General features: G+C 43.4%; 1 protein-coding gene across 3 annotated transcripts in view; it reads right to left on the reverse strand.

The window, feature by feature from the left end:
* abhd18 (abhydrolase domain containing 18) overlaps positions 1-16,575 on the reverse strand; it is a 59,070-nt gene that overhangs the window by 17,872 nt on the left and 24,623 nt on the right. For 2 of the 3 annotated variants that reach the window (XR_006011152.1, XM_041991241.1), the window contains exons 5-11: positions 15,854-15,929; positions 15,500-15,584; positions 15,202-15,229; positions 11,779-11,917; positions 7,312-7,401; positions 5,216-5,317; positions 3,711-3,898 (exon numbers count right to left, since the gene is read on the reverse strand). Coding sequence is in view for 2 of the 3 variants with exons in the window: in XM_041991241.1 (XP_041847175.1) it covers positions 3,711-3,898; positions 5,216-5,317; positions 7,312-7,401; positions 11,779-11,917; positions 15,202-15,229; positions 15,500-15,584; positions 15,854-15,929 (708 nt within the window). In the remaining variant the exon portion in view is untranslated. The remainder of the gene's footprint in view (positions 1-3,710; positions 3,899-5,215; positions 5,318-7,311; positions 7,402-11,778; positions 11,918-15,201; positions 15,230-15,499; positions 15,585-15,853; positions 15,930-16,575) is intronic. The other variant, XM_041991242.1, reaches the window with a different exon arrangement.

Below are 16,575 nucleotides of genomic sequence, written 5' to 3' on the forward strand. Positions count from 1 at the left end.
TATCCATGATCCATCTCCAGCAGACTGGATTACTGTACTGGTCTTTAACAGGACTTCGTAAAAAGAGCATTAAACATCTGCAGCTCATCTAAAATACTGCTGCTAGAGCTTTAATAAGGACTAAGAGATCTGAACACATCACACCAGTTATAACATCTTTACACTGGCTTCCAGTTTATACTCACACAGAACAGATTTAAACCCATCTGATTCTTTACATTCCAGAATGGTTCAGGCCCAGAATCCATCTGTGATACGTTCAGAGAATATAAACCTAGCAGAGCTCTTAGATCCAAAGACTATGGTCCACTAGTCCAAACCAGAGTCCAGTCCAGGGTCCAAACCAGAGTCCAGAATAAACATGGAGAAGCAGCATTTAACTGTTTTGCTGCCAGTGGAGATTAAACTTTCCCCAAATGTAGACATTTTTAAATCCAGGTTAAAACATGTCTTTTCTCATGCGCCTATGCATGAAATCTGCATGTTAACATTTTTTTAAACTTATCTTGCTTTTAATCATTTTAATGTAATTTATTATTTTATTGTGATTATGTGTTGCTGTCTTTTACTATTTCTAAATATCTGTAATGTCTTTGTTTTATGTAAAGCACTTTGAACTGTCCTGTACATAAAATGTGCTGTAGAAATAAACTGCCTTGCCTTTATAAAAATAATATGAAATTGACCGTTTATGTGACATTACGAGACCTCAAATTGCGCCGTGCGCTCATATATGTGGTTCACCTGCTGCTCGTGCATGGTGACGTGCAGCGACAGAATCCACCACTTGGATCTACCTGAGCTGGATCGTCTATCTGGGTTAACGCTCTGGCTGCGAGTTTGGGATGAAATATAGATCTGCTCCCTTCTGAATTAATGTATGATAAATATTTATTATCGAATATTAATCGTATCATTTATACTGGGACACAGCTCATTTATACTGGGACACAGCTCATTTATACTGGACACAACTCATTTATACTGGGACACAGCTCATTTATACTGGGACACAGCTCATTTATACTGGGACACAACTCATTTATACTGGGACACAGCTCATTTATACTGGGACACAACTCATTTATACTGGGACACAGCTCATTTATACTGGGACACAACTCATTTATACTGGGACACAACTCATTTATACTGGGACACAGCTCATTTATACTAGGACACAACTCATTTATACTGGGACACAACTCATTTATACTGGGACACAGCTCATTTATACTGGGACACAGCTCATTTATACTGGGACACAACTCATTTATACTGGGACACAGCTCATTTATACTGGGACACAGCTCATTTATACTGGACACAACTCATTTATACTGGGACACAGCTCATTTATACTGGGACACAGCTCATTTATACTGGGACACAACTCATTTATACTGGGACACAGCTCATTTATACTGGGACACAGCTCATTTATACTGGACACAACTCATTTATACTGGGACACAGCTCATTTATACTGGGACACAACTCATTTATACTGGGACACAGCTCATTTATACTGGGACACAGCTCATTTATACTGGGACACAACTCATTTATACTAGGACACAGCTCATTTATACTGGGACACAGCTCATTTATACTGGGACACAACTCATTTATACTGGGACACAGCTCATTTATACTGGGACACAACTCATTTATACTGGGACACAGCTCATTTATACTGGGACACAACTCATTTATACTGGGACACAACTCATTTATACTGGGACACAGCTCATTTATACTAGGACACAACTCATTTATACTGGGACACAACTCATTTATACTGGGACACAGCTCATTTATACTGGGACACAGCTCATTTATACTGGGACACAACTCATTTATACTGGGACACAGCTCATTTATACTGGGACACAGCTCATTTATACTGGGACACAGCTCATTTATACTGGGACACAACTCATTTATACTGGACACAACTCATTTATACTGGGACACAGCTCATTTATACTGGGACACAACTCATTTATACTGGGACACAGCTCATTTATACTGGGACACAACTCATTTAAACTAGGACACAGCTCATTTATACTGGGACACAGCTCATTTATACTGGGACACGGCTCATTTATACTGGGACACGGCTCATTTATACTGGGACACGGCTCATTTATACTGGGACACAACTCATTTATACTGGGACACGGCTTATTTATACTGGGACACGGCTCATTTATACTGGGACACAACTCATTTATACTGGGACACGGCTCATTTATACTGGGACACGGCTCATTTATACTGGGACACGGCTCATTTATACTGGGACACAACTCATTTATACTAGGACACAGCTCATTTATACTGGGACACAGCTCATTTATACTGGGACACAACTCATTTATACTGGGACACAGCTCATTTATACTGGGACACAACTCATTTATACTGGGACACAGCTCATTTATACTGGGACACAACTCATTTATACTGGGACACAGCTCATTTATACTGGGACACAGCTCTTTTATACTGGGACACAGCTCATTTATACTGGGACACAGCTCATTTATACTGGGACACAACTCATTTATACTGGGACACAGCTCGTTTATACTGGGACACAACTCATTTATACTGGGACACAGCTCATTTATACTGGGACACAACTCATTTATACTGGGACACAACTCATTTATACTGGGACACAGCTCATTTATACTGGGACACAGCTCATTTATACTGGGACACAGCTCATTTATACTGGGACACAGCTCTTTTATACTGGGACACAGCTCATTTATACTGGGACACAGCTCATTTATACTGGGACACAACTCATTTATACTGGGACACAGCTCATTTATACTGGGACACAGCTCATTTATACTGGGACACAACTCATTTATACTGGGACACAGCTCATTTATACTAGGACACAACTCATTTATACTGGGACACAGCTCATTTATACTGGGACACAACTCATTTATACTGGGACACAACTCATTTATACTGGGACACTGCTCATTTATACTGGGACACAGCTCTTTTATACTGGGACACAGCTCATTTATACTGGGACACAGCTCGTTTATACTGGGACACAGCTCGTTTATACTGGGACACAACTCGTTTATACTGGGACACAGCTCGTTTATACTGGGACACAACTCATTTATACTGGGACACAACTCATTTATACTGGGACACAGCTCATTTATACTGGGACACAGCTCATTTATACTGGGACACAACTCATTTATACTGGGACACAGCTCATTTATACTGGGACACAGCTCATTTATACTGGGACACAACTCATTTATACTGGGACACAGCTCATTTATACTGGGACAAAACTCATTTATACTGGGACACAGCTCATTTATACTGGGACACAGCTCATTTATACTGGGACACAGCTCATTTATACTGGGACACAGCTCATTTATACTGGGACACAACTCATTTATACTGGGACACAACTCATTTATACTGGGACACAGCTCATTTATACTGGGACACAACTCATTTATACTGGGACACAGCTCATTTATACTGGGACACGTGCGCCTTTAAATGGGATCTGGCGATGCCTCAGCTGGGAGTTATTCTAATGTTTCTGTGTTGTAAAAATGTAGTCAATAGATGCCAGCAGATCTGCAGTGATGGTCTCAAACACACATAAACCCAACATTCCGCGTACGAAATCGTTCCCAGATTACCTTGACAGACAGTGTGTTTGGCTGCTGTTTGCTGATGACATAAAGCAGTGTCTATCTGCTCCTCCCGACCCCCCCTCAGCTCTGAAGTGTTGGCCCACTGGCACTCCAAGGTCTCCGGACAGGTCGAGTAGAGGGTCCGATGAGTCTTTCCCTTTGAGAGACTCTGAACCCATCTTAAAGGAATCATCCTGGCACATATGAAGACAGACTCAGAAAGAGCTGCAGGTGTGAAACAGAACACATTCTCCGCCTGCTGAGTCACCTGTGCACAATGGCTGAATCCTATTTCTAACCCTTAGCCCTTTCCCTATGTTTAAGTTAGAAGAAAGGCTATCTCAATGATCTTTTATATGAAGGGTAAAAGTAAAAGGTGAGGAACACACAACCCTCCAAATGAAGACAATCCAGGACCGCACTGCGAGTGCAGGGGTATAAAAGAATTTCCCAGCATACACAGGATACATCGGTATATTATGGTTGTACCATAAGTTACAACTGTAAGATATGTTAAAACTAACATATAATACGACTTAAACAACTGAAACAATCGTGACATGTGATACAGCTGTAACATGTTACAACTGTAAGATTTTGCAAATCATGTATTAGAGACCTACGATAATTTTGATGTGTGTATGTGCAAAAGGTTTGTTTGAGAAATTTTCCGAACAATTTTGAGGACCAGATTTAGTGTGATGGCCTTCAGCTGATCTAAAATGCTTCTGCTCGGCTTCAGTGAAAGTTAAGGTTTTTTTTTTTTTTTTTTTTTCTTATTTATTTCGAGCCTGTGACAATACATAGTGTACAATAGTGTGAAACATAACAAGACAAAAAAACAATATATATATATATATATACATATATATGTATATAATCAGAAAGAAAGGAAACAAAATAATAATACAAAATAAAATAATAATGTAATACAATCCATAAATTCGCATACTTGAATATTTGTAAATCATAAACCAAATCAATGCAATAAGCTCGAAAAGGAGTGGAAGGAAGATAAACTTATTTAATTCCACCCCATCTCCATCATTTATAGAAACAGCCCACAATATTGATTTAGAAGCATAATGATATATAATATAATATGTTTATTGTTAGTATAGAATTAATTACTAGTAGATGTAATTCAATATAATTTATTAATACTAAAAGAAAAGACAAGGAAAAAAAAAAAAAATAATAATAAATAATAAAAACTAGTCCAAACTAGTCTGTTTCTTTCTGATGTCAACAGAATGCAATTTCTATGGGAAAGAGTCAGCAACTTTTTTTCTGATCAAGACGCACGTTGATATAATGTTATGTTAGGTATTGAAAATAATAACAGAAAGAATAAAAAGAAATTGTAAGATGTGCATTAATGCAAACAGCATTGGTACCTAGAACTATTACTCAGCTAACTGATTCAACACTAACAGTTCCCACATGTAGAATAAATCACATCTTTATACTGTTAGCATGACAAAAAGGAAGAAGGCTTTAGAAAAACGTACCCCACAGTACTCCAGTAGCTTTATGATCTCCTGTTCATACAATGAATTCACAGCATACTGTTTTTCCAGCTTGGTCCAGTTCACGGCTTTACTCAGCACACCCTGCAAACAGGAAACATCATTTTAACAAAAGCAACACCTAACCGAGTTCCAGAGTCAAAGAACTAAAGTTTACTGACTTATATTTAATTAACTGTGTTCCAGGGGTGATGAGACTGCTTGTGTGAGTGTGGGAGCCTGGCAGTGATGTGCGTGTGTGTGCGTGTGTGTGCGTGTGTGTGCGTGACTGCAACCCTGCCATCAAAGATAATTAGACACAGCAGGAAATCGGGGACCAGACTGAGGACACATCGGGGGACGTCTGGCGGGGATGAGAGTGTGGACAGCGAGAACCAACCAGGTGACAGGACGTGTCGTGGGGATTGTGCGGCAACCCCCCACCTCTAAGTTAAGTGTCTATTTGTGGTTGTGCTGGGCTCCGCTTTGCATGGTTTTAGTGGTTTTTTTTGGACTTGAAGGGGAGTTGTCGTGAGTCAGCGGTAGCCCTACTTGACCCTCCAGAATAACCTGCAGATTATTTCCTGCCACCGGCCTGTTGAGTCACGGCCTGTCCCCTACACAGGTCTCCAAAACTCTTGGCGTCCTCAGAGCAGAGGAGCAGCGGAGAGCTTGAGAGAGACGGAGCCGTGGAGGGGGAGAGCTCGACAACCCCCCTCCTCTCAGCTAAGTTTCCTTCTGTTTCCTGTGGTGATGCTTATTGCCATATGACCTATGATCGGCTAAATATTACCCATCCGGCCCACTGATTGCTTTTCCCTGGTACATGTCCGTTCCCCCTGATGCCGAGAAGCACGTGGAGAAGGACCCAGTCGCGTACAGAAGCTGCCAGTAGAGGGCCACCTTATTATTTGAACTTAGCTGAGGACCTCCTTAGACCTGACATTTTTTTTATCTATTTTTTTAACAAACTGTTTAATAAATATTTTTGGCATATTTGTGAAGCATCACGTTGCATGTTCTTTCACAGAGAGTGCGCCCCCTCGGATCCATAGCTGGTGACAACTGTTTACATGTTTTTATCATTTTCCTTATTACATGGCACCAACGCCCAAACTGCACAGCTGGTTACACACTCCATGGTGCTTAACACCACCCCCTTCTCATAAGTGGAGAACAGGTGGAAACTCTCTCTACCTTCAGGTTTCTTGACACCTACATCTCCGAGGATCACCCCTGGACCTTAAATATCAGGGCCCTGGTGAAGAAGGCTCAGCAGCAGCTACAGTTCCTCTGGGTCCTCAGGAAGAAGAATCTGGACCAGAAACTGCTGCTAGCTTATATCACTTCTCGGTGGGGAGCGTACGAATATTCTGTCTGAGTGTGGTACGCAGGTGCCACAGCTGAGGACAAGAACACAGCGCAGAGGGTCATAAATACCACCCAGGAGATCACGGGCTGCCCTCTGCCCACCCTGGAACACATGTCCACATCCTGCTGCCTAAGCAGGAAAATCCAGGCCATCACAGGAGACCCCACCCACCCTGCTCTCCCTGTAAGATCTGTTGCCCTCTGGAAGGAGGGCAACAGGTCAGTCAAGTCCCACAGTAGCAGGCTGGCGAACAGCTGTTTTCCCTGGGAACTGCCAACACCCATGGACTCACACACAGTCTGCCATGACCCACTATTCAATTTATTTATTGTTTTTTATCTCTGTTTTAAGGAATATCTGTTTTTTGTTTGTTTTTGTTTTGTTTTAGAACAGAATAGAACTTTATTGTCACTGGAATAAAAAGTGTACCATAATTTCTTTTATGGTAGCCCCAGGTGAGCACCCTCAATTTTGTGGTACCTAACAGTGCAAAGACAATAAGGGTATTTTACCATAACCTGTGCCCTAACTGCACAGCTGGTTGCTTTTACTTATCAGTGTCGTAACCAGGGACGAAGAATGAAATCATCAGGTTCCAGTTCAATATCGTGGTAAAGATGCAGGAACATATATGAGACAATAAAGCACTGTTTTTCTTCAGGATACACAGATGAATTCCACCACAGCAGGAAAATCAGGAAACAAAGGAAAGGAAACAAATCCTTACTGTGGTGAAGACACTGGAGGCTGTGGACCAGGACAGACATGGGACCAGAGGGATGGGTTTGGGCCAGTTGGTCACTGCCAAGGATGCCATCTGGAAACAAAGACACAGAAAGAATGTCTGGTGGAGCTCAGGACCACAGCTCTCAGTCCTTCTCACTGCTTGAGTAAAGTGAATAGCATCATGTCCTGTGTTACATCGCTAGCTTCTGTCCATTTGTCATCACTGAAGCTGCACCTTCTACACCAGTAGTTCACAGCCTGGGGTCCCTGGACCCCCAAGGGGTCCCCCAAAGAGCCAGGGGGTCCTTGAGGCTGTGACTCCTTAGAGCCAGTGTTATTTAAATGAAGGCGGGTGTTTCTTTCACATGGAATCAGAGTTCTGGGGGCCTGAAAACACTTTTGCTCATTTTATTAATGAGACATGTTTGAGAAATGCTACAGCGCAGATGATCGTCCTTATTTATGTTTTTAAAAAGTAAGACTATATGTGGATAATTGTTTGAACGTTTTATCACAGGAGTCAGTGAGAATGTATCATTTATGGTGAGAAGCAGCTATTGAAAGAACAGAGATTAAACCAAACATGGTTTCAACACAGGGCAGGTGAGGACTTCATAGCTTTATGCTAGCTGCATGAAGGGAGTCCTCAGGGGAAATAGGTTGGGAACTAGTGATCTTCACCATCAACAGTAAAACACACACTAGTTCATCTCCACCATTTCTGGGATCTTTTTCATTAGTTTATGAAGTCCCTACAGAAGCATGGATGCAAGCTCTCACACTCTGTCTGGCCAGAATCCTAAGTTATCAGAACCGACTCCCAGTTTGGCTTCAGGAGGCAGAACTCCAGTTATCGGACCCCTTTCTGTGGAACCAGCTCCCAGTCTGGCTTCAGGTATTGAGGATCCTCTCTACCATCAGATCATCTTCAAACTTTCCTTCCTGATAAATCTTATAGCAGGTCTGGCTTAGTGATCCTGATCCATCCTTTAGTCCTGCTGCTATCGAACGAGGGTTCAGGGGGATGTCCCATGATGCACTGTGCTCTTCTCAGCTGGGGGACGTCCCATGATGCACTGTGCTCCTCTCTGCTGGGGGACGTCCTATGATGCACTGTGCTCCTCTCTGCTGGGGGACGTCCAAGGATGCACTGTGCTCCTCTCTGCTGGGGGACGTCCTATGATGCACTGGGCTCCTCTCTGCTGGGGGACGTCCTATGATGCACTGTGCTCCTCTCTGCTGGGGGACGTCCTATGATGCACTGGGCTCCTCTCTGCTGGGGGACGTCCTATGATGCACTGTGCTCTTCTCAGCTGGGGGACGTCCCATGATGCACTGTGCTCCTCTCTGCTAGGGGACGTCCTATGATGCACTGTGCTCCTCTCTGCTGGGGGACGTCCTATGATGCACTGGGCTCCTCTCTGCTGGGGGACGTCCTATGATGCACTGTGCTCCTCTCTGCTGGGGGACGTCCTATGATGCACTGGGCTCCTCTCTGCTGGGGGACGTCCTATGATGCACTGTGCTCTTCTCAGCTGGGGGACGTCCCATGATGCACTGTGCTCCTCTCTGCTAGGGGACGTCCTATGATGCACTGTGCTCCTCTCTGCTGGGGGACGTCCTATGATGCACTGGGCTCCTCTCTGCTGGGGGACGTCCTATGATGCACTGGGCTCCTCTCTCCTGGAGGACGTCCCACGATGCACCAGGCTCCTCTCTACTCTCTTTACTTTCCATGTAGAAACATCTGACGTTGTTGTTCATTACTTTGTGTTTCTCTTCTTCTTTCACAGCAGGAATCCCAGAATTAGAGTTCTGCTGCTGGTTCACCCCTCTTTCCTGGCCTCTCCTCCCCCAGCTGGTCCAGGAAGATGGGCTTCTTTCCAGGTTCTGGTTCTAATGGAGGTTTTCCTTCCAGGTTCTGGTTCTGACGGAGGGGTCATTATTTTATGAAGAGTTTTGTATGAACACAGTTATTACAAAATGTACTGATTTGGACTTGTTTTAATTGGACTATAATTGGACTAGAATGAACTGGACTATAACTGGACTAGAATAAATTGGACTAGAATTGGACTAGAATTAACTGGACTATAACTGGACTGGAATAAATTGGACTAGAACTGGACTAGAATGAACTGGACTACAACTGCACTAGACAATAACTGGACTATAACTTGGCTGTCTGCAGCATCGCGTAGACATCGGGGACAGTTCCCCAGGACTGGCAGACTGGGGTGGTGGTCCCCCTCTTGAAAAAGGGGAACCGGAGGGTGTGCTCCAACGACAGGGGGATCACACTCCTAAGCCTCCCGGGTAAGGTCTATTCAGGGGTGCTGGAGAGGAGGGTCCGTTGGATAGTTGAACCTCGGATTGAGGAGGAGCAGTGTGGTTTTCATTCCGGTCGTGGAACAGTGGACCAGCTCTACACCCTCTTCAGGGTCTTTGAGGGGGCATGGGAGTTTGCCCAACCAATCTATATGTGCTTTATAGACTTGGAGAAGGCATTCGACCGTGTCCCTCGGGGACTCCTGTGGGGGGTACTCCGGGAGTATGGAGGGCAGGACTTGCTTGTACGAGCTGTCCGGTCCCTGTACGACCGGTGTCAGAGCTTGGTCCGCATTGCCGGCAGTAAATCTGAATCGACTCCGCCAAGGCTGCCTTTTGTCACCAATTCTGTTCATAACCTTTATGGACAGAATTTCTAGGCGCAGTCGAGGTGTTGAGGAGATCCGGTTCGGTGGCCTCAGGATTGGGTCTCTGCTCTTTGCGGATGATGTGGTTCTGTTGGCTTCATCGGGCCGTGATCTTCAGCTCTCACTGGAGCATTTCACAGCCGAGTGTGAAGCGGCTGGGATGAGAATCAGCACCTCTAAGTCCAAGACCGTGGTCCTTAGCTGGATAACAGTGGAGTGCTCTCTCCGGGTCTGCAATAAGGTCCTGCCCCAAGTGGAGGAGTTCACGTACCTCGGGGTCTTGTTCACAAGTGAAGGAAGGATGGAGCGGGATATCGACAGGCGGATCGGTGCGGCGTCTGCAGTGATGTGGACTCTGAATCAGTCTGTCGTGGTGAAGAAGGAGCTGAGCCAAAAGCTCTCGATTTACCGGTCGATCTACCCTCATCTATGGTCATGAACTGTGGGTAGTGACCAAAAGAACAAGATCGGGAGTACAAGCGTTTAATTTCAACGCAGGGTGGCCGGGCTCTCCCTTAGAGATAGGGTGAGAAGCTCTGTGATCCAGGAGGGGCTCAGAGTTCTGGACAAGTCCCACCGGAAAGAGGCCCCGGAGAAGACCTAGGATGCGCTGGACGGACTACATCTCTCGGCTGGCCTGGGAATGCCTCGGGATCCCTCCGGATGAGTTGGTGAATGTGGCTGGGGAGAGGGAAGTCTGGGTTTCCCTGCTTAGGCAGCTGCCCCCGCGATCCGACTCCAGATAAGCGGCAGACAATGGATGGATGGATGGATATAACTGGACTAGAATGAACTGGACTATAACTAGACTAGAATAAATTGGACTAGAATTGAACTAGAATGAACTGGACTATAACTGAACTAGAATAAATTGGACTATAATTGGACTAGAATGAACTGCACTATAACTGGACTAAAATTAACTAGACTATATCTGGACTAGAAAAAACTGGACTATAACTGGACTAGAATTAACTAGACTATAACTGGTGTAGAATGAACTGGATTACAACTGGACTAGACTATAATTGAAATATAACTGGACTAGAAGTAACTAGACTCAAACTGGACTAGAATAAACTGGACTATAACTGGACTACAACTGGACTAGAATAAACTGGACTATAACTGGACTAGAATGAATTAGACTATAACTGGACTAGAATGAACTGGACTATAATTGGACTACAATTAACTAGACTATAACTGGACTAGAATGAACTAGACTATAACTGGACTAGACTATAACTGAAATATAACTGGACTAGAATAACCTGGACTATAATTGGACTAGAATGAACTGAACTATAATTGGACTTGAATAAATTGAACTATAACTAGACTAGAATAAATTGGACCATAATTGTCACTAGAATGAACTGGACTATAACTGGACTAGAATTAACAAGACTAAAACTGGTCTAGAATGAACTGGACTATAACTGGACTAGAATGAACTGGACTATAACTAGTCTAGAATTAAGTAGACAATAACTGGACTAGAATAAATTGGACTATAATTGGACTAGAATGAACTGGACTATAACTGGTCTAGAATTAATTGGACTGTGTCTGTAAAAGTAACGTGAGAGGACTGAAGCTGAAGCTGTTTAATTAAAGCTGAATGAAACACAGTCAGAGCCGAGTGGACTGAGCTCAGCAGCCATGGAAATTAGTTAAATGAAGGTCACACTGTAAGAAACAAAGAGCAGCTCTACAGATTAAAATCCTCCTCGATACAGTTTGTTCTGGTGTTACACCAGCACACTCACATATCCTCCCATAGAAATGCCGGTCATTCCCAGTGGCCAGTATCCTTCTCTTTCCAGCCAGCGGAGGAGGACAGTGGACTCCAGGATCAGAGCTCCCCCCATCACAAACAGGTCTGACACGTTTTTCAGACTGGACCTCCTGAAACATTTCAGAACAGCTGTTAACAAGACCATCAATTAATCCCAAACTTCACAGATTATCTCCACATAATGACACAGACGGACCAGAATCTCATAAATTAATAAAGCCTCGTCTCCACCAAGGGGTGGGGGTCGGGATCGAGTCAGGTCAGGTCAGGTCAGGTTGGTCAGGGTCAGGTCGAGTCAGGTCAGGTCGGTTAGGGTCAAGTCGGTTCGGGTTGGATCAGGCCCCTTAGCCGCCATTCGCAGCCTCATATGTATTTCATGAGATATTGATATAACACCGAAAAGCAGCTGAATGACGCATGTCTGAGAGACAAGCTGTTGAAACATTTATAAACAAATAAAATAATTAATTAAATTAAAATTAAAATTAATTGAGAAATTAAAATGCCATAATCCACTGTATCGAAGGCCGCACCAAGTCTAAAACCATTAAAACAACATAATTACCTGCATTGGTAGCTAAAGATGTATCAATAAAAACCTTTAAGTGAGCTGATTCTGTGCTGCGAGGTTTCTTAAAACCCGACTGTAATACCTCAGGAATAAAATTAGTCTAAAAATGAATTTAACTGTATAAAACAACTTTCCTTGGGGGTTTTGAAAGGAACAGGAGTCAAGAGCCCCTGGTTTCTCCATCAAAAGTTGCACCACAACATGCTTAAAAACTAAATTAGATCAAATAAAATGTATTTCTTAACATTAAAAGAATATAATTTGACTGTGAGGAAATTATATTTTGGGGATCTATCCACACCAGGAGCCACCATGACCACAGAGGCTGCCACCACGAAGCCCACACCACAGCCGGGACCACACTAGTTGTAAAACTGCTATTACCATAGCCAGAAGGGAAGGTCCTGTCACAAGATGAGTGAAGTCAATTCTTCGGTGTTTAAACATGTGGAAGAACCAGAGTTGATGTTCATTTTATCTTTGAAAACAAAAGAAAAAGGGCAGCGGAGAAGGGGAAACATACGACAGCGCTGAGCAGGAGCGGGCTGTTGAATTAAACTGGCATGTGATCAGAGCATACTGCATCACCTACTGCATGGACCGTCCTCAGCTGGTATCACTGATCCCATGACCTGTATGTTGGCAACGTTCCTGGCTAGCAAAAAGATAAAAAAGCAGACGTGACATAAATAAGGTGCCAGTCTGCTGCCAGCATGTAGCATCAGTGTGGAAAGTAGCTTTGGTCCTGCATTCCAGCAGAGAGGGACCAGACTGGAGGCTGGAGTTCTAGAAGTGATGCTACGCTAACAAAACACACAAGAGGAGGATTTCCTGTTATTTATGTTTACGCATTTCTTTTTTTATTGTTGTCCCAATGGTCGTCATTTCCTGCAGCTCCTTGTCCACCTGGTTAATAGCAGCGATGGTGTCCTTCTACACCTGCAGGACTTCCTCTGAGTGTAAATATTATCTAACACTAAATAAACTGCTAACAGTCCAGATGTATCCGTACATATTTATTTTATAAATTAAAACATATGACTAAATTACCGGCATCATTACTGTCATTTAGCAGACGCTTTTCTCCAAAGCGATTCACCCCTGTGGGAATCGAACTTTGATCTCCTGCATGGCAGATGGATGATCTACCGACTGAGATATCCCGCCGCTGCATCCTCCTCTCTGGCATGTCTTCCTCTGACATGACGTTGACAGCGTCTCCACCTGCTGCCCTCCTCCACATTTCTGACCTAATGATGACCACGCCGTCCCCACCAGATAAAACCTGTTCTAGTTTTCCAACGTGGTCCGAGCTCAGTCTCTCACCCTGAAAAATTCCACTTTTCCCCTCCTGAGTCGTCATAGAAATGATGTGATGAATATGTGTTACAGGCGTCCACCTGACCATTTATAGCCACCATGTGGGCGGGGCAATGCCTTCCCTCACATGCGCCGCTTTAGAGTTGATACGGATTTATAAACAGAAACAGGCGTGGAACGTGCACTCTGTTAGAAATCTGAAAAGTATTATTTCCCTTTTTCCCTGTGTACGCCACATGTAGTCTAATTTGCTATGCTCAGGTTGAAAAATGAGGCCCCTGGTCTGGGTTCAGACTTGTTGTCTGGGTTCAGACCTGGTTCCGGTGGACCCAGAATGATGCAGAAGGAAGGCTCCAATCTTCAGAAGAATAAATATAAATAATAAAACAATAAATAAAAAGTAATAATTGGGGAAATTTATAGACAAATAAATAAATAAATCTGGAAAAGAATAAAAATGAACGAGGAAATTCTGGGCCATCAGCAAATAAATAGATATAAGAACCAGGGCTTTCGAATGATTAAAAATTTTAATCGGATTAATCGCCATTTGCAAGTGAGTAATATAAACCCTGTAAACCACCTGTCAGCTGTGTTAGAGTAGGTCCTACCTAAAACAATACTTTGGGGTAAATATGTGCTGGTATGAACAATGAACCAGTAGATTCCTCCTTCTCAGCTGAACAATAAATAAACACAAGAAAAAAGAAAAAAACAAGAAAAGCTGATCATCAACAGCTGTTCATGATTGACAACGGCAGAGGGAGGAGGCAGACACGGAGACGACCAGAGATCCTCTAGACTAGCCATGTTGGTGGAAACGCAGAAAAAGTCTGTTTTTAAAAATCAAGGGAAAGGTGTGGGTGTGAAACACAGGGGCGACGCCCACGTGTTGTTCCATCAGTGTTCTTTTTACTCTCAAATCCTTCCATAGAGTCAGCAGGCTCGTCTCTTCCATCTGGCCTCTCCACGCCTCCATGTCCCGCCGTCATAGTGGAGAAATGACGGATGTATGGGGCTTGTTATGCTGTATGTGCTAATTATGATAAAAATATTAACACAAATGTTAACGCATTACTTTTGACAGCCTTAAAAGGATACCGGAAAAAAGGGGAATAAAAATAAAAGAATGAAATAATGTGAAAATAAATTTAAAAATTATTTTAAAACATGATAAAAGGAATACAGGGTTTGAAAACCCAACATCTTTACAAAAATGTAATATATAAATAAATAAAAGAAATGTTATTTCTATTTTTTACATTTCATTTTGAAAACTAAATACAAACATATTTATTTGTACAGTAAATAAAAAGTGTTTCACAGAGAAATACAAAAAAGAAGCAGATATAAAAAACTATAAGGTGAGAGTGTGTGTCTTCGTCATTCCTCATTGTGTCCAGTCACATCCAAATCTCCGCAACTACAGCCTTTACTAAATCTACAAGTTGTGTTTTATTATGTGAAGCAGCTGAATAAAGACTTGGAGAAGTTTTTACTTACAGCTGGTCTTTAGGTTTCCTGTAGCCATGTGGAAGGATCAGTCAAGGAATAAAAACCTCTTCTCGTACGCATCGTAGAAACATGAGAAGAAGACAAAGATTCAACCTTTTCAAAGAAGACCTGTCTCAACTGCTGCAGACAGGAAAAATCCTCCTCTTCATCCATTTACCATTTCATGATTTCCATCAGTATTCTCAGAGTATCTAGAAATCAGGGACTTTTTCAATCTAACTGATTGGATCCAGGAAACCATGTGACAGAAGAGCAGCAGGACGTCTGTCTAAGCTCTGAAGGATATAATAGGGATTCTCCAGAAGCAGCGAAGCCATTCCTGCCTCCTTCACCATGGGCCTGGCCATCAGGGTCCGCCGGCGCCAGAAAAACTGAGACAGCAGAGTTCAGAGAAAAGGATCAACACATCAAATTGGCTCTGGAAAACGACTGGAAACTGGTCCTCACATCTAAGACTGAGATTTCCAGAGGAACATTGATATAGTTTTGTCACTGGTTCGTTCCTGGGAACATCAACCAGCCTGTGAGAGGCTGCCACGGTTATGGGATTAATTAAATATCCCGTTTTTATTAATAAAATAACATCTACCAAACTGAGCCCTTCCGTTTTCTGATGATGTGAGTGGATGAAGATCCTTACATGGTCTCCGGTCCCAGCTAGCTGGATGCAGACTGATCGGTTCTTCTTCCACCGTTTAGGAACAATAAACTGAAACCTGAAACAAAGACAAAATCACACATCACGGGTCAGCTGGAACTTTTCTGTGTTTTCATTTCACAGGAAACATTTTCCACATGTAGACCCCTGCCTCCACGAAGACCCCTGCCTCCACAAAAACCCCTGCCTCCATGAAGACCCCTGCCTCCACGAAGACCCCTGCCTCCACAAAACCCCTGCCTCCACGAAGACCCCTGCCTCCACAAAGACCCCTGCCTCCACGAAAACCCCTGCCTCCACGAAGACCCCTGCCTCCACAAAACCCCTGCCTCCACAAAGACCCCTGCCTCCACGAAGACCCCTGCCTCCACAAAAACCCCTGCCTCCACAAAGACCCCTGCCTCCACGAAGACCCCTGCCTCCACAAAAACCCCTGCCTCCAAGAAGACACTGACTTGTGAATGCTGTTGAATTAATGAGGTTAGTTTATAAGTTATGTGATAACGTATTGCTCTCACATGTTAAACTACGGGTAGGTAGGTTTGTTCCTGAAGAACAGCAGTTCTGCAAGTTTAACATGTTTTTCTGTTACAAATAAATAAGTCACTGAGCAGAACTTGGTACACTGTTGGATTTCACAGGAAAGAGGAGGAGGAGCAGAAGGGGAAGCATATTAGTGCAGAACTGCAGGAAACAGTTTTTCT

Source organism: Melanotaenia boesemani, chromosome 7 (genome assembly GCF_017639745.1).
Source record: "Melanotaenia boesemani isolate fMelBoe1 chromosome 7, fMelBoe1.pri, whole genome shotgun sequence".
Classification (NCBI taxonomy): Eukaryota; Metazoa; Chordata; class Actinopteri; order Atheriniformes; family Melanotaeniidae; genus Melanotaenia; species Melanotaenia boesemani.